General features: G+C 42.5%; 1 protein-coding gene across 5 annotated transcripts in view; it reads left to right on the top strand.

Moving 5' to 3' along the window:
* The window catches only part of GOLGA3 (golgin A3), a 40,750-nt gene extending 18,647 nt beyond the window's left edge, over positions 1–22,103 (top strand). For 4 of the 5 annotated variants that reach the window (XM_031955794.1, XM_031955855.1, XM_031955630.1 and 1 more), the window contains 16 exons: positions 414–551; positions 3,190–3,351; positions 3,767–4,135; positions 6,916–6,993; positions 7,785–8,048; positions 8,454–8,548; positions 9,061–9,277; positions 9,908–10,051; positions 10,414–10,611; positions 11,862–11,978; positions 12,217–12,356; positions 13,178–13,310; positions 13,473–13,595; positions 14,444–14,608; positions 15,366–15,526; positions 18,138–18,345. In XM_031955794.1, coding sequence (XP_031811654.1) covers positions 414–551; positions 3,190–3,351; positions 3,767–4,135; positions 6,916–6,993; positions 7,785–8,048; positions 8,454–8,548; positions 9,061–9,277; positions 9,908–10,051; positions 10,414–10,611; positions 11,862–11,978; positions 12,217–12,356; positions 13,178–13,310; positions 13,473–13,595; positions 14,444–14,608; positions 15,366–15,526; positions 18,138–18,345 — 2,712 coding nt within the window. Of the gene's footprint in view, positions 1–413; positions 552–3,189; positions 3,352–3,766; positions 4,136–6,915; positions 6,994–7,784; positions 8,049–8,453; positions 8,549–9,060; positions 9,278–9,907; positions 10,052–10,413; positions 10,612–11,861; positions 11,979–12,216; positions 12,357–13,177; positions 13,311–13,472; positions 13,596–14,443; positions 14,609–15,365; positions 15,527–18,137 lie in introns of all 5 variants that reach the window. The other variant, XM_031955738.1, reaches the window with a different exon arrangement.
* The last annotated feature ends 206 nt before the right edge of the window (positions 22,104–22,309 follow it).

Here is a 22,309-nt window from a genome sequence, read left to right as displayed (position 1 = left end):
TGGTATGGTCTCCATTTTACAGGTAGCAAAATGAGTCCCATAGATCCCTTAACAACCCACTCCCACCCCCATCCTCCCCACCCCCTGCTCCAGAAAGCACTCTTTTTCCTACATCACAGTCACCTCCAAATCAAAGTGGGCACCTAATTATACTCCCACCATTTGAAAGCAGAAAGTCAGGCAAGTACCTGATACATTCATTCAAAGCAGCCAGGATCACCCAAGTGGTCCTCGGCCTGAGTCCTAGTATCCTAGGTTACTTAGAGTTGATTATATCTTAATAAGAATAGTGAGTGGAAGTCATTGAATACAGGTTATTTGAAATAAATTGATCAGACCCTTCAAGAAGATGTTTTTTTCCACTGTTGAATCCAATAACTTGAATTTCAGAGTCTTTTTTTTTTTCTCTCAAGGTTGGGCAACTGACCCAGGCAGGTATTCTCGAGCATCTTAAACTTGAGAATGTGTCATTGTCCCATCAATTAACAGAGACTCAGCAGAGATCCATCAAGGAAAAGGAACGGATTGCTGTCCAATTACAAAACATAGAGGTAAGAATTTGTCATGTGTTGGCTTTCCATTATCCTTTAGTTGCAGAATCAAGGAAAAATGCTGCTTCTAAGCGGGGATGAATTGTTGGCCCATCTGTATGCTGACCCTGACCTGTCTCTAGTGCCACCTCTCCTCTCTCAGTACTTTTGTTCCTTCTTCATCTGGGGTAGTTTTCAACCTCCTCTTCTCTCTCTCTCCCCTTTTCAAACTGCACCCCAGCCCCCAGCCCCAGTGCTTCTTGTATAAAGAATGTTCCCTGGAGCAGGTCTAGAAGCTTGAACCTCAGTGTCCCCTTAGATGCTGTGAGCATCTTCTGTATGGTGTTTTCATGCACTGCCATTATCATTTCAACTTAGGAAATAGAGTCTCGTGGTATGTTTGTTCTGGCTGTGGAAAGAGCTTTAGTTGTGTAAGTTAGAAGAAAAATGAGAGATACCAGGAGTTCAGATTGCTTTTCCAAAGTCTTAGATGCCATGTCATGTCAGACTATAAACCCAGTATTCTCTTGTTTTGTTTCCCTAAGGAAGAGTTGACTTGGGTGATCTCATCACATCAGCCATAGAAGGGGAGAGAGTCATATCAGATAGCATTAACTTCCTTTAAGAAACCTTTCATTTTGGGTTTCACATCCATGAATTGATCTAAATCAAGGTTTCTCAGCCTAGGCTCCATCAGTTTTTTTTTTTTTTTTCTTTTTCATTTTGATAACTATATTTTAGTGTAATTGGTTGCCTTTGTAAACCTACATAAAATTACTTCTCTGAGAAGAAGTTTGTTGGCTTCTCCAGAGTTTCACAAGACTCGGGCATAAGAAGGGTCAAGAGAACAACTGCTCGTATTGCCAACTGTCCTGTATATCTTCCTATACACATACCTGATCATTTTGTAGCCTATTTTACTAAGCCCCTATTTGTCCTCATCATACCTACCATGAATCTACAAGTTGCAAATCCCCTTAGCACACCTGTTCTATCTTACTTGGATTATAAGAACTGAATTTATCCTATTAAGGGTGTGGTTGTAGTTGTGATTTTGTACACAAAATGTGTATCTTTCAATTTCTGTCATTTCTCATCCATAGTATGTTCCACCCTATCCTAATTTATTCCCTCATCCCCCTTCCCCCAGATTATGGGTTACTGCTTCACGTTGTTCCATCTTCAAGCCATCCATCGCATCACTTCCCATCCTGGCCTCCACTGGCAGCTCCTTGACATGGTCCTCACACATAAGGGGATTATGGGGAGAGCTAGGGGCTCTTCATGTACAAAAAGACTAGTCAGTTGACAGAGAAATAAGAACAGCCTCCCCATGCCAGACTGAGCAGGGAAAACTTGCAAATTAGTTCTGATGTCTCTTACCTCTGTACATATATGTCTTATCCATCTCCCTAAAATGTAAACTCCTTCAGAGCAGAGCCTGCTTTGTCTTTTGTGTCTACAAGGCCTTGCATGTAGTATTTGCTTAGTGAATATTTGGTGATTTGAGTTGAATTGAATGTCTTCCTGTTTCCAGCATTTGTTTTGATGATCACCAGCACGTTAGTGCCTTTTCTGGGCATAAAAACATGTTAGGTTGAATCTGTAGGAAGTTTGTATTTCTTCCCACATTACTTTCCTTTGTCAGAGTTGTCAGGATCATTTGCATTTTATATCCTTAAGAGCATATTTATTGCTTTATTCATTGCTCTCTTTTCTGACTTTTGAGATCTCATAGAGATTCATCAGTTTGGAATTTCACTGCTTGGAATAATATTAACTACCAAATGTCATTTCTAGATCATCTATAAAAATATATGAGATTGATTCTGACATCAATCCCCAGGAAAACTTTTAGTACCTCTTCAATGTGGAAGTCATTGCTAGAAGTCAGTGCTCATTTTTGTTTTTGCCTCTTCACAGGCAGTTCTTTTTGTCCTTGGCAAAATAGTCCCTTAAGTAAGTGTTGGAGTTGATGGTGTTTGCTGTTTTTTTTTTTGTTTTTGTTTTTTTTTAACGTGGATGTAGAAATTGTCAGTCATTCAAATAAGTATTTCCACTAAGAGTGTAGTGTTGTCCAGAGATAGATAAAGGGAAAACCTTAGATTTAATCAATAAATTTGATACCCTTTTATCCATACACTCAAAAGAATTCAAGGAGATTTATGAGATTTGATTTATTTACCTTTAAAGAAATAAATATGGTACTTATATGTAGATTTGCTTATCAATTTGTAAATTGTCCTGCCTTTTTCTATTAATTTGACTTGCCAGTTTTAAAAATTAATGAGCCTCTCCATCTGGAGTCCCCAGCTCTTGTATGAATGGCCCTCCCTTTGGCCCCAGATTTATCACTCACCTTTAGGTGCTTGTGGCACTCTTGATTGTTTGATCTTTGGTCCCAGTGACACATCCTGGGGAAGTCCGGTGCCGTTTTGTTTGGGAGAAAAGTGTGTTTGTGTAAGTTAGAATATTCATCTTTTTTTCATCTCCCTCTCACTCTGCTTTGAAAGGCAAAATGTCCTCCCTGGTGGTGGCGCTTGCAGGTCCTGATATTTGCTCATCTTCAGAGAGATCCCTTTCCATGTGCCTGGACCCGGTGAGGGGCAGAGGGGCCACGTTGTCTTGTGTGTAACCCTCTCATGGCATTTGTGTCTAGGCGGACATGCTGGACCAGGAAGCGGCATTTATTCAGATCCAAGAAGCCAAGTCCCTTGTGGAAGAAGACCTGCAGAGGAAGCTGGAGGAGTTTGAGGATGAGAAGGAGCACTTACAAAAAATGGCTGATTCTGCCACATCCTTGGAGCAGCAACTCCAGCAGGTGAGAGTCTGGCTGAGGCTACACAAATGCTTGTGCCTGCCAGGCTCGTTTTTTGTTTTAATTTAATCATAAAATAGCAGAGTTAATTGCCACCTGCCTAGCATAAGCCTGTGTATAGAGGGCTCAATAATGATGAATAAGAGGGTCCCCCCAGAATTCTATAAGATGAGAAGTTACCAATGAGCTGGACTGAACTTATCACATGCAGTTCCCTCCATCCATAAGACCACAAGTTCAGTCCAGGAGAACCAAAAAATTAGGCCTGAGGCATGTACACAAATAAAGCATGATGGCCAGCACTCAAGCATGGGTCTGGTTTGGGCTTTGGGCCGGTGGATGGGCCTAACCAATAAATGGCATTCTTGGTAACCCATCCTGAAAGTGCAGACTTGCTTACGGCCTTGGTTTCCCACAGGTCAAGCTGACTCTGCATCAGCGGGACTTGCAGCTGGACGCCCTGCAGCAGGAGCACCTGGACCTCATGAAGCAGCTGACCCTGAGCCAGGAGACTCTGCACACCCGGGAGCAGGCCCTGGGCGAGCTGCAGACCCGCCATGAGGAGCTGCAGGCGCGCCTGGAGGAGCTCCAAGGGGACGTGAGCGCCAAAGAGGAGACCCTCCAGTTCCTTCAGAATGAGAAGATCGTCCTGGAGGTGGCGCTGCAGGCGGCACGTGCAGGCAAGGAGGAATTTGACCGCAGTGCCCAGCAGCTGGAGGAGGATGCGGACGCCACCTCGGAGCTCTTGGAGCAGCTCAGGCAGGAGATCGCAGTCAAGTGCAGCCAGGTACCGCCCCAGAGGGAAAGGGTCGTTTAGTTCATGTACAAGTTTCCTTGGGGAATAAGCAGCATCAGAGCTCTGAAGGAGCAGAGACTGGCTGGAGAGGAAGAGGCAGAGTTACTAGATATAGCTGTTTATAGAGTCAGAGAAACATGGAGTTCAGTTGCACTTCTTGCCTCTTGAGAACTGTTAAATTGTCACATTCCCTGCTGTTTGCAATTATTCACAAAAAGTCCCATGACCTCGTGGGAGAAACAGCATACCTGGAATAGAGACCTGAGTTTCATGTCTCACATGCACTAACACTGACACAGGACAGATTCCTGCACACCTTGGAGCCCCAGTTTTGTTATCTGAAAATGAGCAGTCAGTAAACATTTACTAAGCAAGTACTATGTACTGGGCACTGTGCTGAGCACTAGGGAGTCAAAAGAGACAAAAGGCAGTGCCTGCCCTTTAGGAGCATACGGTCTAACAGGGGAGACAAAAAGAAATCAAATATGCACACATGAGCTCTATTATACAGAGTTAACAGAAGAAAAGCACAGAAAGTAACAGGGGTTGGGGAAGATTTCCTGTTAGAGATGGAGATAAGCAGATGAAATGGAGGAGGAAGAGTGTTCTGGGCAGGAGGTCAGCCAGAGAGCATGCCCAGAGTTGAGAGATGGAGGGTCTTGTCTGTAGAACAGCCAGGAGGCCAGTGTTCCCAAATGGAAGAAACCTCTAGTTCAAGATATTGTTTTTCCTTTCACTGATGAAGATTGTGTCAGTCTCTCTGGTGCTTTGTTTTGACTTGATAATTGTACCTCAGTTCTATCTCTGGTATCAGAGCCTCTCTATGAAATAGCTCTAAGTCAGGAAGCAGGAAGGCCTTCAGTCTGCCCTCAGGCTTTGTCAGCACTATCAGAATGTCTGGGCAAGTTTATTAAGCACCACTTGCAAAGGAACTCACTGCTAGAAAAATAAAAGCAAAAGGGACATCCCACTTTATTTGTGAGCATGAAGTATCCAACAAGTACACAGGTAGATAACCTATGAGGTCATTTGAAGAGAGAGAGAGTTACATGGGAGCAGGAAAGACTTCATGTTGGTAGGGGACATTAAAACTGCGTGTCAGAGGTCATGAGAGAATCTTAAGAGACAGAGAGAGAAGGAGGAATACATTCCAAGCATGGGAGAATCTTGGTGGAAAGGCATGGAAATAGAATGTTGAATTTGAGGAGCCAGCTAGTAGAAAATAAAAATAAATGAAAGGAGGATAATAAGAAATAAACCTGGCATAGCAAGTGAAAAAGAGAGTGTAGAGAGTTTTGAATACCAGGTTGTAGAATTTATTTTGCATGCAAATAATGTTCCCATTAAACATGTTTGAGCAAGAGAATGACACTATAGAATGACGTGATTTTACCTTAGTTTTAGAAATATTAGTTTAGCAACTATTACTAGCCTTTGATGCAGTGACCTTACTATATTAGCCCTGTGTGGGATGTAGAAGACCCTTACCCAAAATGACTATTCAGAGATCACTCAAAATAGAAAACAGAAAGGTCATTTATTACACCTCCGGAGGATGAGCCGTTCTATTATGAGATAAGGGAAAGAGAAAACTCATGGTAGGAGGGCTAAAGTAGTGAAGATACACAGCTTTTATACAAGAGATTACATCACAAGTAAGAGAGCACTGAGAATGGGAAGGGGAGGCATCTAATTGATTGTTGCCATTCGGAGAGATTGGAATAGAAGGTTTCTGTTTCCCCAAAATCACCTGATTTCTAGGAAACAGAAAATCAGACCTTCAGACTTCAGATATAGCTGGCCATGGCTCAAATAAATATGGGCCTGCACATATTATACAGGTCAAGGGAAAACACAGAAATAATGAAAATAAGATACAGAAAAAGAATTCACACATTCCTGTAAGTTCTTCACCTTATCTCTCTATTCCACACAGTCCTGTATATCCCAAGGAACTCAAAAATAGGAAAGTCATATTTCTATCAAGAATATTCACAGAAGCACTTTTTGTGGTCACCACAAAAATGGGAAACAAAGTGGATGCCCATCAATTGGGCAATGACTGAAAAAAAATGTGGCATATTAATTTATTCAAAGATTATTTGTTTTTCAGAATGTAAAGCATTCAAAGAAATATAGAAAGACTCATGAATTTATTCAGAGTAAAGAAAGCAGAGTCAGGAGAACATCATATATAAGCACTCCAGTAATGCTGGTAAAAACAATATTTAAAAAGCTTTTAAACATGCGTCAAAAGTGATGACTGATGTTTTCAGAGGGCAGGTGATGAAACATATTTCACTCCTTCCAGTAGAGAAGTGAGGGACTGCAGGTGTGGAACTTTGCCTATGCTCTCAGACATGCCCACTGGGTTAGCTGGTTTTACTTAACTTTTTCTTTTGTACAAAGCAGGGTTCTCAGGAAATGGATAATATATTAGGAAATCATTAAAGATATCAATAAAACTTGTCAGTTTGTCAGCTTTGTGGAAGATGGATTGGAAAAGGAGATGACTGGAAGTAGGGAAACCAATTAGGAGGCTTATGGAATAGTGCAAATGAGAAGTGATTAAGCCCCAGAGACAGAGAGATGGTAGGAAAAGAGAAGGATAGAGTTAGAATGCCTCAAGGTTAGGAGTAAATCTGGGAGGCTGGGAAGGTAGGACAAGATAAATGGGCTTTGAGGGCTTTTTTCATGTTTGACTGCACAAAAACAGAACCTTAGTGGACCATGTCTCCCTGGTGTAACAGTATGTCTGTATTTTGTCACAGGTGGAAAACCTGCAACAAGAAAGTATTGCTCTTAAAAAACAGACTCAGAAAGTGAAGGAACAATTTCTTCAACAAAAGGTAGAGTGATGCTCCTCATCATATCCTTCAAATTCAAGTAACATGCTAAAATGTATATTAATATAACACACTATAGATAGAAACATTACTTTTTAGCTCATAATGAAGACTGACTTTTAATCCTTGGCTTCATTAGTTTTTACAAATAAATTTATAAAATGCATTTGCAATTTTGATTAATTTCTTGGTACAAAATGTCCACACCAGCTGAAAATCTGCTGCTGTATGTAGGATTTTTTTTCCCCTGAGGCAGTTGGGGTTAAGTGACTTACCCAGGATCATACAGCTAGGAAGTGGTACGTGGTAACATTTGAACTCAGGTCCTCCTGACTTCAGTGCTGGTGCAGTATCCACTGTGCCACCTAGCTGCCTCTGTATATGGGATTTTCTAGATGTTAACTTAGATAAAAACCGATGTTCAACAAACATTGCATTTGCAGGCAACCCAAGGGGTTGCACCACCCTTCAGTGCAACCAATAGCCCCTAAGAAGGTTTTATATTTCTATATCAGTATTTCAGTTTAATTATATTTGATTGAAACATTAAAAATCTGGTATTTATATATATATATATATATATATAATGTACATACACACACATACAGATACATGCATAAAGGTACATGTATAAAAATGTGTATATGCAAACTTTATCACAAGTTTCCTCCTTTAAAAAGTTGTTTATAGAGTTTGAGCATGGAAACTATTCAAACAAGAATTTTTAATTAAGAAAAGTCTCCTTAAGACATCATGTCCAAAGAACAGCCTATAATTCTAGAATGTCCTAGTAGGTGATGGTGGAAGCGTACCGGAGGGATGCAAGTTCCAAGGACCAGCTGATCAGCGAATTGAAAGCCACAAAGAAAAGACTGGACTCAGAGATGAGAAGTCTGAGGCAAGAATTAATCAAGCTTCAGGGTGAAAAAAAGTCAGTGGAAATGGAGCATTCCAAGTTACAGAAGGAAGTATCCCAAGTTCAACAACAAATGACTGACCTCGAAGGACAGCTCCAGCTAGTGCAGAGAGAACGAGATGAAATGGAGACACAGTTACAGGTTTGGACAGTACTGCCAGAGTTATCTCGTGGTGATTTCTGACTTGATTACTTAGGCTACCAAAAGATTTTTCAGAAGTATCTAACCCCTTAGTTGTTCCAGAGTGTTATCTTTTAAGAATAACTCCTCTAAGGTGGGACTCTCAGTACAGCAGGTAGCAAATGTCCATAAAGGAAAAACTTCATCATCTGAGACAGCAGATGACCTTCAAATAATGTTTAGTCAGCCATGTATATGTAGATGCTCAAGTGGGATTCCAGTGTATCTGGAATCATAAGGTTCACCCCAGTTAGCAAATCTCTGTCAAAATAGCATCTCCTAACATAAAGCCAATCACTGCAAAGCCTGAAAGATGGTTCCTTTCTAAACATCTCATGTTGTTTTTCCATCTCTCTCATTTTCAAGTCTTTGCAGTTTGACAGAGAACAAATGGCATCCCTTACAGAGGTGAATGAAGTTTTGAAACAACAAGTAGAACAAATGCAGCTAGAAGCAAGAAAGTAAGTATGCCCCTGGGCATGATGCTTTAGCAGTGTCTGCTCCCAGGGTAATGCAAGCATGGGAGTTTTAGATAAACACATGCCAGTGTTTGGGTGGTTGTGGTTTCATCACAAGTAAGTTTTTTTTTTTTAATTTATCTACCTATATGTGGACAGATACCTGTGCCATCTAAATATACACATAGATATGTATATGTGTATATAGTATGTATGGTTTGTAAGGAGAAGTATTTTTCCCCTAATTTCATAGAACCCTTTCCAAGGAGCTCTAAGAAGGGGAAAATGCAAATTGAAACCTCAGAAAACCTTGCATGTCTTATAATTGGCTTAATGAGTCACTCTTTGTCATTTCCTTCTTAGGATTTTGACCTTGATCATATTGTAACATGAGTTAGCCCAACAGGCCTTCTGAAGTTCCTTCTACACTCTGAGATTATATTTTATTTTATTTCAGTGTTTTATATTTTTTTAGGCTCAATTTTTTTTCTTTTTTCTCCTTTACTGTGCTCTAGGGCCATTACAGAACAAAAGCAAAAGATGAAGCGATTGGGTTCAGATCTGACCAGCGCCCAGAAAGAGATGAAAGCCAAGCACAAAGCCTATGAGAATGCAGTGGGCATCCTGAGCCGCCGCCTCCAGGAAGCCCTCACTGCCAAAGAATCCTCAGAGGCTGAATTAACCAAACTCAAAGCCCAGATCACAGATGGAGGAAACAGCCAAGCTCAGAATGTAGGCACATGTTACCTTTTCTCTCTCCCACATAGAGATATAGGGGGAAGAGCATCAAATAGCCCCCTCTCTTCTGGACCTAAAAGGAGGGTGGTGGGTCCTATGCTCTCTAAGGTTCCTTCCAAGCCTAATCTTCTGTTTGATCAGAAAGATGTACTTTCCCCCCTTTTATTGAAGTTAATTAGTGGACAAATTACCATTTCGATGTACCATATGCTTTCTTGGGATCTTCTGTACTGTTCAGCAGTCTCTGCTGCTAACAGGACTTGTGAGGGGGGCTTCTGGCAGCTCTGCCATATAGTAGTCTTGTTTGTAACATACAGGAAAAGCCCCTCTTGATTTCAGAGCTCTTCTGTATCTTTCACCAATTGAATACCAAATTGTGACCCATGGTTTTATTTGTTATAATATTAAAATGTACATGCTATGAATTAGTAAAGTTAAGCCCTTTTAAGCAAAGCTTCTAAGGAAATATATTAAAATTTGTATTATAATTAAAAATTAAGTGAACAGAACCAGGTCTTCCTCCTTATAACTGCCCTTGCTCAAAAAGAGATAGATGTGTTGAATGATTGTTGTCGTGTACCCTCATGAAGCAGGAAGAGCTGAAACTGCCCCCTCTGTATTCAGGAACGAATCCAAGTCCTGGAGTTGGAGCTACAGACTGTTGGTCACAGTAAGATGGTACTAGAGAAGGAACTACAAGAAATCATCTCCCTGACCAGTCAAGAGTTGGAGGAATACAGGGAGAAAGTCATTGAACTGGAGGATGAGGTAGTTGTCTTTGTTTTCTCTTGGGGAAGAAGAGATTAAGGGATGCTGTAGGGTGGAGAGTTTGGAATAGCAGAAAGATGGGAGGCCATCTTTGGGAGCATCAGTAATGCACTGAGTAGTGATTGCAGTGTGTGATGGCTCAAGCTGCTTTCTTGGAGTCTCCTGTGCTATAGTATTGCTGACTACTGTTTGGCATTCTGTGAGAACTGTAGTACCACATTTCTGTACATCTGTGACATAGTCTTGGTGCAATCTATTTCCTTGAACACTGCTCTGTGATAACTCTTCGTCTAAATAATTTACTCACCAAAATGCACAACCAGCTCAGGTCACAGTGGTCTTTTATTATGATTTTTCCTCAGCTCCAAGAATCCAGAGGCTTTAGGAGAAAGATAAAACGCCTTGAAGAGTTAAATAAGAAGTTGGCTCTTGAATTAGAGCACGAGCGAGGAAAGCTAACAGGTCTTGGACAGTCCAATGCAGCCTTACGAGAACACAACAGTATCCTAGAAACTGCATTAGCCAAGAGGGAGGCAGATTTGGTACAGCTGAACCTACAGGTAATTGGAGCTTTGTAGTAGGGGGTTGATTCTTAGTGATTTTAAAATCAAAACACATCTTTTCTTTCTTGGCAAAGCAATGGAGGTTACGTGACTTGTCCAGGGTCACACAGCTAGAACGTGTCAAGTTTCTGAGGCTAGCTTGGGTCCTCCTGACTCCAGGGCAGCACCACTCAACTTCACAAACATTTCTTTCAGAATAGTTAGAAGTAGAAAAATTGACCACCAGCTACAATTAAAATTGCTGTTTCTTCTCTATCCTTGTTAAGACAGAATTTTCACAGTGGGAATGAGAACATTTCTCTATGTATCCCAAGGCTATAGTTTAATTGGTAATTTTACTCAAAAAGTGTTTCTTAAGGCACAGCTTTCTCTTCTTGGACCAAATCAGTACAACAGACACATGAATGATTGGGTTCTTTATATTTGCTTTGAGGAGTGATTATAGCCTTGGTCATTCCTGAATATTTCCACTCGGCCTCTTTGGGTTTTTTTTTTTTTTTTTAAGTTTTTTTTTTTATTTAATAGCCTTTTATTTACAGGTTATATGCATGGGTAACTTTACAGCATTAACAATTGCCAAACCTCTTGTTCCAATTTTTCACCTCTTACCCCCACCCCCCACCCCCTCCCCTAGATGGCAGGATGAGCAGTAGATGTTAAATATATTAAAATATAACTTAGATACACAATAAGTATACATGACCAAAACATTATTTTGCTGTACAAAAAGAATCAGACTCTGAATTATTGTACAATTAGCTTGTGAAGGAAATCAAAAATGCATGTGTGCATAAATATAGGGATTGGGAATTTAATGTAATGGTTTTTAGTCATCTCCCAGAGTTATTTTTCTGGGCATAGCTAGTTCAGTTCATTACTGCTCCATTAGAAATGATTTGGTTGATCTCGTTGCTGAGGATGTCGGCCTCTTTGTTTGGAGGTTTCCCATATCATGGTCAGGGCAGGAGAATCTGAGAAAGACCACCCCTGCTTGCCCAGAACCTTGGTTGGGGCACCCGGCTACACAGTGATGAGTCGTTTTTATGTAGCTTCCCTGGGAAAGCTTTTAGCCTCTTCACAGAGACTTAGACCGCTGTGTCCCGGTAGGACATCAGTGTCCAGGTCCTGCTGAGAGCAGGCAGCCCCCAGTCTGAGGCCTCCGGCTGTGGCAGGGCTGGCACCAGCCCACGCAGCCCCTCACACGCTGGTATGACCTCTCACCACGGTGCTTCCCTCCTGTGGTCTAGGTGCAAGCAGTCCTACAGCGCAAAGAAGAGGAAGACCAGCAGATGAAACAACTCGTCCACACCCTGCAGACAGCACTGGAGAAGGAGAAGGCCAAAGTGCGGAGCCTCAAGGAGCAGGTGGGTGCTCCGGCAGATGTGGGGGGTCTGCAGGCTCCCGCTGCCTCCGGGTTTCAGGCCTCCTGAGGCTTGGCACTCGCAGATCTAGAAGTAATGCATACGGCGAAGGCTCTGGCAAAGGATTGCCCCTAAAAAGCCCTTTAGTCTGCACTGGAGTAAAAAGGTCTGTTAAAATGCTTGCCCATTTCACAGAGCATGCCCCTTAATAAGCTTCTGGGCCTACCTCCCCTTTCTGCAGGTGGCTGCAGCCAAGGTGGATGCTGGACACAACCGCCGTCACTTCCGAGCTGCAGCCTTGGAGCTGAGTGAGGTGAAGAAGGAGCTCCAGGCCAAGGAGCAGCTCGTGCAGAAGCTCCAGGCAGAAGCCGACAGCCTGCAGTGAGTATTGTCTGGCCAGCTGCGCCGGGAGTCAGCAAGATCCGAGTCCACCTGGGGCTCCAGCACATCCTATTTGAGTGATCCCGGACAAAGCCCTCACCTCTGTCTCCCTCAGGTCTCCCGGCTCTCAGAGGGGACCATAATGGCACCTCCTCCAGCAGGGGCTGTGAAATGGCGCTTGATCTGCGTCAGCCATTCATGGTGTCATTATTATAATTATTAAGAGATTCAGAAACCAGAGGCACGTGGCAGTTTCTTTTCCAGTCTTGGTCATTACCAATACCAACTGTCCTATTTGGACCAGGCTTTCCTAAGACAGGGCTCCTAGGCAGATTGGGAGGAACAGCTTCTGTCCAGTTTGGCCAGTGTTTAGGGGAACCCCCAAACCACTTTTAGCTGGCTTGATGAATGGGCAGAGTGTGTGGCAGGGTGCAGATGTGTGGGTATCACTCTCCCAAGTTAACTAGCAAGCATGTAATAAGTCACCCGTAAAACAGACCTGATGATTGGCCCAGCACAGGGGCCCATAGTCAGGCTCATCACAACGGGTCCTCCTCAGACTCCACAGCCACCTTGTTTGCTTACCCTGTTCTTGGGTCTGTGCACTCATAAATTCACGGTGGAGTCATTCATGCCAGCTGTGCTCTGGACGCAGCCCTGTGACCACCAATTTACGGCTTCTGCACCAGACTAAGTGTGGAGCATTCACAGAGAATCCAAGCACAAGGACAGCCATTTCTAGACTGGGCTTGGAGACTCTTACAGCCTAGAAGTGCAGATCAGCACAGAAATTTTGTTCTTGCTGTTATTTCCATCCCTAGGGCACAGGAGGGAAAACATTGCCAAGAAGTGTCCCAGTTCCAGCAAGAGTTGGCAGAAGCTCGGGCTCAGCTGCAGCTTCTACAGAAGCAGCTGGACACACAACTGGAGAAGCAGCCTGTTGAAAACCAAGAGGTAAAAACCTTAAAGAGTTACGTGATCAAACTGCCAAAGCAGGAGGTTATTGATTCCTGTGTCTCTCCTTAGATATAAAATGAATTAATAGACTATTAAGTGTTCAAAATGGGGTATCAGTCTGTTGTTCTGCTTTGCTTCCTATTTTCTTTCTCCTTTTAGGTTGAAGATCTCAAATGGGAGATAAGTCAAAAAGAGAGAGAAATCCAGAGCTTGAAGCAGCAGTTGGACTTGAGTGAACAGCACAGTCAGAAGGAGTTGGAAGGAATCCAGCTGGCACTGCAGGTAGCGGAAGCATCCCTGTGCAAGGGGCTCTGGCTAAGGTGTCCCAAGCATTACTCGCTGATCTGGCAGGTTCAGCAGAGAAGAGGATGTTTTCTGTGGTGGGTAATAGATGGAAAAGAAGAATGATCCTGAGCAGTCTCAGAAAGGGCACTATCAGAGTTTGGCCTTATCCTTTGTAATTAATCCACACTATTCCTGTGCAAGGGAAAAGGAACCTGCAATTGCTCAGATTGCTCCTCTCTTAAATCAGTGGCTTTTCAAACAGACAGAGGTAAAAGTAAATTTGTATTTGATGGAAATAGTCTTAACTTCTGCTCCTTTTAAAGTGAATATTGGGGAATTGTGTTAGGGTCATTATTTTGGAGAGAGAGATTGACAGAGTGGTTAAAAAGAGGGCTACAAAGCCTTGTGAGAAGCCCTGGCCCCTGCTGGCTTGGTGATCTAGGGAGTCACTCAAGGTCTTCGCTCAGGACAGCTGGCAAAGGTTTGCCATTGTAGAGGAGCCATCTACCTGCCTTGATAAAGCGAGTCTATTACAGAAACATTCTGTGTACAAATGAAATTATAGCTTCCTTCATTATTCCTGCAGCTGTTGAGATTCATCCAGTGAAGTGCACAAGTTCTGCTGATCTAACAGTCTGAAAACCCTCAGAAAGCTTTCCCTGGCAATGACTTGCAATGATGCTCCTTTCCTATGGGCAGAATGGGTATTGACAGTCCTGGAGCCTGAGCCTGGGACTAAGAATACAGACCTCACACAGTGAAAGTGGGGACTGCTTCAGCCCTTTGGGAATAGTTCAGCTTCTGATTTTCCACAGTGGCTGAAAAAAACTCACTTCTCTTTCCAGAATATTAAAACAGAGCTGGACATGGCACGGGAAGATCTTTCATTGACCCAGAAAGATAAATTCACCCTTCAGGCTAAGGTGACAGAACTGAAGAACAGCATGAAGACACTGCTCCAGCAAAACCAGCAGCTGAAACTAGACCTGAAGCACGGCAAGATGAGGAAGGTAGGACCCCCATCCTGAGCTTCCCACAGGGGGACTGGCCACACAGGGTATGCTGCAGGGCCTTGGCCAGCAGAATTGGGTCCCTTCTAGCTGCCAGTTGTATTAAGTGAATGCTAAAATGTCCTATGTATAAGAGGCATTGTGATGGAAATATCACGAGGACCACACCAGGAGCATATTCCTCTCAGCCTGGTGACAGTGGGCATGGCCAGCTGATTCTAGGTTCTAGGTCTCCTCATGCTAAGGAGATGGGGTGTGAGCGCAGCCCCTGAATAACTTTGGTTGAGGGCCATGAGACCCAGTCATTGTTGGCTTAAGGCCATGGCATTTCTGGAACCCACTCTGGGCAGTTTCTTCCAGTTGTATCATAAATTTATGAGGTAAATTGCTATAATTCATCCATCTGATATCAGCAGTAAAATGTAGGGGCACTAAAATGGTAAAACCTGACAACCCAATTGGATAAATAACATTTCCTTATGATGTCAAAGGTCCTTCACGGGACCTTATCTTCTGATTCATAACCAAGGGACATTATATTTAAGATCACAGGTTTTATAAATAAACACAATCCCTATGTATGTAAAATGCTTTGAAATGCTATTACTTGAGGGGGAGGGGTATCTAAACATGGGCATTGTATTTGTTGAACCTAGTGACATTATGCAGATTCAGAAAGCTTGGTTTTGCACGTCTATTATCATTCTCCCTCTCTCCCCTTGAAACATAAGCCCTAATGAAGTGTTTTGTTTTCCAGAGGAAAGAACTGAAAGGAGAGACCAATTCCAACCCCGTGACTCCTGTAAAAATTCCAGACTGCCCTGTCCCTGCCTCCCTCCTTGAAGAGCTTCTCAGACCCCCACCAACTGTGAGCAAAGAGCCGCTCAAGAATCTCAACAGCTGCCTCCAGCAACTGAAGTAAGGCCTTTTTATTCAGCCTTTAGTAAAGAAAATGGGGAAATTAGGGAATGTTTTCAAATCACTTATGCCAAATACCCAACAAATGGGTCCAACAGCCCAAAAATCTCCTTCCCTCCTGTCCCTCCATTACATTTTGCTGCATCTCACATAATAACAGAATTTTTGAGTTGCACAGGTTTGTTCAAGGTCCCTGTCTTCCAACTCACATCTAAGTAAGAGGATCCTCTATAACAGGTCAGCATCCCACTCTGCCAGACCTCCCCTCCTGGGGCAGCCCTGGCCTTAGTGGGACAGCTGAAATTGTCCTCTGTTCTTCATTAAGTACTTACTATGTGTGCACACTCAGGATTTAGAACAGGATACTCACAACTGCAGAGAACCTTACAATGTAGACCAATATGTAACACACACAACACAAAGACAGACATACTGAAGTTTCATAGGGATTCAGAATTAGGGAGATTGAGTAGGACCCTCCTCCAAGGAGTTTTGAGTTCTTTTCTGCAGAGATTGCAGCTAAGGGCTTCCAAGGCAAGAGGAGTAGAATGAGTGATGGCAGAAGCAAGCAGAGCCAAGGCAGAGAAGAGCAGCTGGCCTCTTAAATCAGCAGCCAGAGGTGGCACCAGCTGGGTCAGCCTCTCTCTGACACCGGCCCTGCCTTCTCAGGGGGACTCCTGGCCTCTTGTCTGCTTCAGGATCATTTTAGGCCACATGGTAAAGTGGCAAACCACCCCGTATCTTTGCCAGGAGAACCCCAAATTGGGTCACGAAGACTCAGATATGACCGAACACCACCTCCTATTTCACCACAACTCTACATCATTACATTTGTTTGCTTTTGTTTCTCTAGATCCCTATAAATTTTGTTTTGGTTTGCATTTCTTTGATTATTAGGGAAGTTGAAAAAAAAAAAAAGGCTATGCTTTTATTTCCAAAAGTTCTAAAGCTTCTAAAAAGTTTTTAGCTGCATTGAGAAAAAGAGATAAATAAGGAGATGGAGGGCACCTGAATGCCTGTGATGACTTCTAGTCACCAGGTGCAGATGAACTCGCAAGGTACTGGGAAAAGCAAGGCAGGCGTCATTGGTAAAGGGGTTGAATCAGTGATCTAGGGAATATTATGGGTCACAAGAGAAGGCTAAAGTAGGGTGAATGTCCTGATCTTTAAAAAAGGGAAGAGAATGAAATCTACTCATGATAGAATGACGGGTTTGACTTCTTTTGCTGAGTAGTTCTAGATCTTTTTATGAAAGGGATGGTTATCAAACAGAAGGAAGTAGAGCCAGCAAGAGCCAGCACTTAGTCCTTTAGCATTCCTGAAGTCACACCTAACCTAATTTCATTTCCCTCTTTATCCAGGTTATTAGGCTGTTCAGGAAATGTTGGAGTTGTCTTTTACCTAGAGATTAGCAAATCATTTGACCAAGTTTCATATACTGCCCTTTCAGGAAAAAAAAAAGGGGTGGTGGTGGTGATTTGTACTAGAAGATAAAGCATTCAGGTGGATTTAGAACTAGATGAAGGACCAGACTCAGGGGATGATTCTTTATTCAGCATTATCTTGGAAAATGGTCCCCAGAGCACTGTAGGTCTGCACTTAGCTTTTGGGTCACTGGCCTTGCCAGTGACTTGGATAAAGGTTTAAATGACATGCTTTTCAGATATACAGGTGGAAAAGAGTTGTGAGAAACAGTTAACAAATTATAATAGGATTCCAAAAGTTATTATAACCTAAACTATTAGGTCAAATCTATTAAGACGAAATTAATTTGTTTTCCTCATTTAATATGACAAAATGAACAAATATGACTATTTCTGTCAACATTAACAAAAAAAAAAAACACAAAAAGAGGATTGTTTACAAAACAATATCTAATTTTAAATTTTATATTAAATTTATGTAGCCAACATAGTTTTGTTTAGCTGTGTCCCTTTTTCTGATTTGCCTCATTGATGGGCATCAATATCTTATTACCTCTTCCTCCCATATATTCATCTCCTTCCCTCTATTCTTCCCCCAAGAAAATGAAAGTCCTCTCATAACAGATAAATGTAGTGGGGGGGGCGGGGGGAGGGGGATGGGAGGGGATCATCTCTAAAAAGAGTTTGATTCTTCATCTGCAATTAGTCACCTCTCTACCAAGAGGATGGAGGCCTATTTCATTGCCAATCCTCTGAGGTCATTGGGTGGTCATTGCATTCATAGCTATTTATCTGCTATTTATTCTGCTGTTTTCCTTTTTATCTTGGTTATTTGTGGGACAGAAGGATGTTGGGGGGTTTTATGTATACTCATATATTTTCCTGTGTTCAGCAGATGAAAAATATTAACGTATTATTTCATTTTTATCTAACTTTGGAAGTTTTTTTTAAGTGATTAACTATATGGTCTGGCTTAAACTTTATGTACTATATGGGATGAAGTTTGAGAACCCAGATTTATTTTCACCCATATCCAGTTCCTAAGGAAAGTTTTCTGTTAGGTTTAGAACCTAATATTTTAATTATTTTGCTAGAATATTATTATACCTCTTTCTGATATTCCTAGATTGCCTTCTTTTTGACAAAGTCAGTATTTATTCCTTTGATATATTTCCTTTTCTCAAAAGGCAAGAAATGGATAGTCTTCAGCGCCAAATGGAAGAACACACAATCACGGTACATGAATCGATGTCTTCATGGACTCAGATGGAGGGCCACTTAATAGACCTGGCAGTGACTTGCCCTCCTGCTGCCTCTCGGGACCTCGAAAACTCGGGCCATGACCAAGAGGAACAGAACCACCCCGCCCACACCCAGCGAGTGCTGGAGCAGTGATCCCAGGCTGCCCTTGGCTCCCTTCTTGTCTCTGAGTGGGGGAAGGACTCTTGTTGGATTACCCTTATTTATTTGACCGTTACTTGATGTTTTTTGTGAGTTGCAGTTTTGAGTTCTCCTTCTGCCTATGAGGGTACAGGAGCATGAGGGCAGAGTACAGAGGTCAGTCCTGATTACAACCCCACTCCTACCAAAGTAACTCCGACTCTGAGGGGGTCTTGCCTCTGATATTTCTTTACAGGAGTCTAGGTCCATCTTGAGGAATGCAAGGTCAGGGCAGAATTCTGAGAGATCCTCTTGGGTAACCCTCTTGAAAAAGAAATGTCAGAATTGTTGTCATCAGTGGAGACATCTGGCCTAGAGGATGCTCGCCCCCTGCCTCCTTTTCCTTCTCAGCTCTGTGGGAAGCTTTATTTCCCTGCAGAGAAGAAAACACTTATTTTGCACCTTTTACTTTATTTTTCAAATACGTTCATCCTATAGTTGGATGTCTATAAATAGCAAAAGTCATATAATTATTACAAAATCCCTTTTATAATTTAAAAATTACTTGGAATGTCTTTTTTGTTCTGTCTCTCTCATTGCCATGTTTGTCTGCTATTAGAAAATCTTGTACATAGAGTATTTAGGGAAGCTTACCAGTACAGGTAAGGCTTTTAGAGAAATAATTATTTTATTTTCACTACCTTTCAAACACAAAAAATGCCTATATGAAAGGGTTTGGGATTTGTTTTGTTTTTTCATCAACTTTCTTTCTTGGCTATTTGCAAAGCGCACAGAGCTTCATTCTCAGTGGGAGCATTGGCACAGATGCAGCCCACCTTGGCCGAAGCACCACAGTTCCTAACGGGGCAGGGGAGCCCCGGTCACCAGCAGATCCTGAAGGACTCTGAGGATGAGGGAGTGCATAAGAGGAAAGGAGAGGCGAGCAAAGGCTGGCAATGAGTGCGCTGAGGTTTAGACCTCAGACTGAAAGCCAGTACAGCCATTGAGAGAAACACCCTTCCTGCAGGCTGGACTTTATGAGCATGTTAGTTCCAAAATTTGTAGAAAAAGGCTCCTTTCAGTCTTTTTCTGTGCAGGAAGCAGTGTTTCCAGTGCAGATGAGTGAAAGAAAGTAAGGCACCAGGATCAGGGCAGCTTCTGATCCTCTTCTCTCTCCTGATTGCTCATGAAACCTAGAATTCCTTGATTTGCAAATCAGGCACTGGGGATGGGCCACACTTCACCCCCCTCACGTCATTCCACTCAAACTGAACACCATCAGAAGGATGCATCTGGAGGCTAGCAGTTTATGAGCTTTGCGTTTTGTTTTGTCTTATTCGCAAAGAAAAATCTAGAAAAAAATCTTGTAGTAAGTAGTGGGAGATTTTTGTGTTTGTAAGCTTTAGGGGAGGGAGGGAATAATCTGTAAATGGCGCTCTCAGGTGCCCATTATGCGAAGTAACTGGCCTGAAAATGATGTTATGAAGTGTTACTGATCAGTCCAGCTATGCTCATGTTTACGCTATATATGACAGAAGCTTAATTACTCTCATGAAGAAAACAGTATGGGATTCTTCAGCCGTTTGTGTTCTTAAAACTGCCTCTTGAACTATGTGGCAAGAGGAAATAAAAATATCCTATCGTTAGTTGATAAGGTTAAAATAACATTAATGTTAAATACACTTAGAGACGTTAAAAAAAATACTCCCATCAAGTGTTGCCATTTCTAAAGAATTGTCATTTGTGCAAAGGTGATCCTTGCTGCTAGCCTGGAAAATCATCCTTCCCAACAGATGCGAGCCCAGCGGCTCCCTTGCTAGTCTCCCACGACTCAGCCTTTTACACATGTCTCTCCCCCAGACCGTGTGGGGGTTGCTCCCTCTGGCAAGGCATGCTCAGGGTTCACTTTTCACAAAGGAAGAGAAGCTTGGTTACTTGTGTTGGTCAGGTGAAGTCAAACTTTTTTTTCCTGCATTTTCCCTTTTTCTGCTCTTGGTTACTTCTCGCATTCATTCCTTTCTCACTCCCTCCCACTCCCGCCCTAAGAAACAGGGTAATTTACTTGACTCTCTGCTCGTCCCAAAGCCCCAGCCAGTCCCCTCCCTTCTGGCTACAGGAGAATTCAGAGTCGAGTGTTTTCCCTCTGAACAGGATTCTCTGGGCTCAGGGCCTGCTGCTGGAGTGGGGAGGGGGCGGTCGGGGGAGCTCAGGATTGTGCTTGATTCCCTCTGTTTCCTACCCTTCCAGCTGCCGGATGTCAGCCCTTGTCCCCCTTTCCCTTTCTCCCCCAGTACCTGGGATGTCCCAGGTTGGGGAAATACGTCTGAGGTCTCTCAATGTTCCCTGCCATTATGTTTCCCCAAAAAGTCACTTTACAGAGGAAAATTGGTGCCTCCATAACACGGGAGATAATCTCCAAGTTGCCTACTTTGGAGTTGCGCGGGGGTCTCTTTGTTGCGAGGGACTCTGCTTCCTGTCGCTGTCTCACTGTCCTACCTCCCCCAGCCAGGGTCTAGGGAAGAAAGGTCGCTGTCATCCGCTCTTTCTTCAGAACCGTAGTTTCAAAATTGACTCATGAGTCCACATGTGGAAAGAGCAGGGATGATTCCTTTATAAAGCAGAGACTCCACTGGCAGCGTTCTTGTCGACATCTGTAATAAATGTGGTGTCTGGTGCCGAAGGGAAAGTTCATACTCCATGGAGTCGTTACTGAGTCTTCTAGTTTATTCCCAGATGTTTTGTGCAACCTGGTTGTCGTTATACCTTCTTTGGTACGCAACATCTCCAAGAAATACTGTGGATCTTATAGATTCATGAAACTTTTCTTCCCTCTGGAGGATGTGACAGCTGATTTTTATCTTGCCATAGGATGCAAAAGTGGCTGTTACTATGATTGGTATAGATTAGGTCCAAATTGTAAAGAGGTCCCCAAGAGAGGTGCCCCAAGGTGCATGTTGAGCGGTATGATTGGGCAGTGCTTCATGAAGTTTGCCATGTTGTTCAGCTGACAGTATCCATTTTCTGTACAGGTGAAGTTTCCCTGTATAAGAATTAGCAATTCAAATGGTAGACCTATAGAGCTGGTGTGGGTATGTGTGGACATTGTGAGTGCTAAAAAAAAAAAAAATGTCTTGGATGGATGTCATGGAAAGAAACCATCTGGTTTTTAAAAAGAGATGCCCTGGAGCCTCACTTTAACAACTCATGTGGCAGAAAAATGGGTGTAGACCCAAAGGTCTCATGCCTTCCTTATCCAAGGCAAGTTTGTGAGTGGAGGTATCAGAAGCACTGTGTTATATACCATAATCTCACCTCAACTATGGTCCCCACAGTAGGGGCCCAAAGATAGTGTGGGAGGCTCTAGAATTTTGAATGGTTTTCAGTTATCTAATCAGATATTCATTAGCTAATCAAAATAAGATTCACATACATGCAAAAAAAATTATTCATGCATACAAATTTGTTCATCAGGTTGGGGCTCTTTTTTGGTGGAGTAATTTGAGGAAAATGACACCATGTACAATGAACGATTATCTTATACAGCATGTTAATTAAAAAAGGTTTAAGTGTGCATAGGAATTCCTAAGTTTTGTGCAATAAACTATTTTTGGTAAAGGGTTTCATATTTATTTGGGGGGGATGCATTATAATATTTAATACAAGTTGTCTCTTATTGAGGTGTATGTTTTCCCCCACTCAAAAAATTGTTAAATGCTCTATGGAAATTCATTGATTTCAATAACAAATTGCTGTCACTCTATCAGTTTTCAAAATGCTTTTAAGTCTAATTTTTTCTGTTCCATTTAAACAACTGAAGCAAAACAATCTTGTTCTTATTTATTTCGCAGCCCCTTTGACTAGTTTTGATGATTTACACTTGCAACTGTATATAAAAACCAGGGATAAGAGACTGAGAATTCACAAGGATCCAGAAATATCACTGAACACATCCAAGATGGTAGAAGGAGGAGCAGTGGGT

Source organism: Sarcophilus harrisii, chromosome 1, assembly GCF_902635505.1.
Source record: "Sarcophilus harrisii chromosome 1, mSarHar1.11, whole genome shotgun sequence".
NCBI classification, from domain to species: Eukaryota; Metazoa; Chordata; class Mammalia; order Dasyuromorphia; family Dasyuridae; genus Sarcophilus; species Sarcophilus harrisii.
The sequence above is the reverse complement of the archived record's forward strand: the minus strand, read 5'-3'. Positions and strand labels throughout refer to the sequence as shown.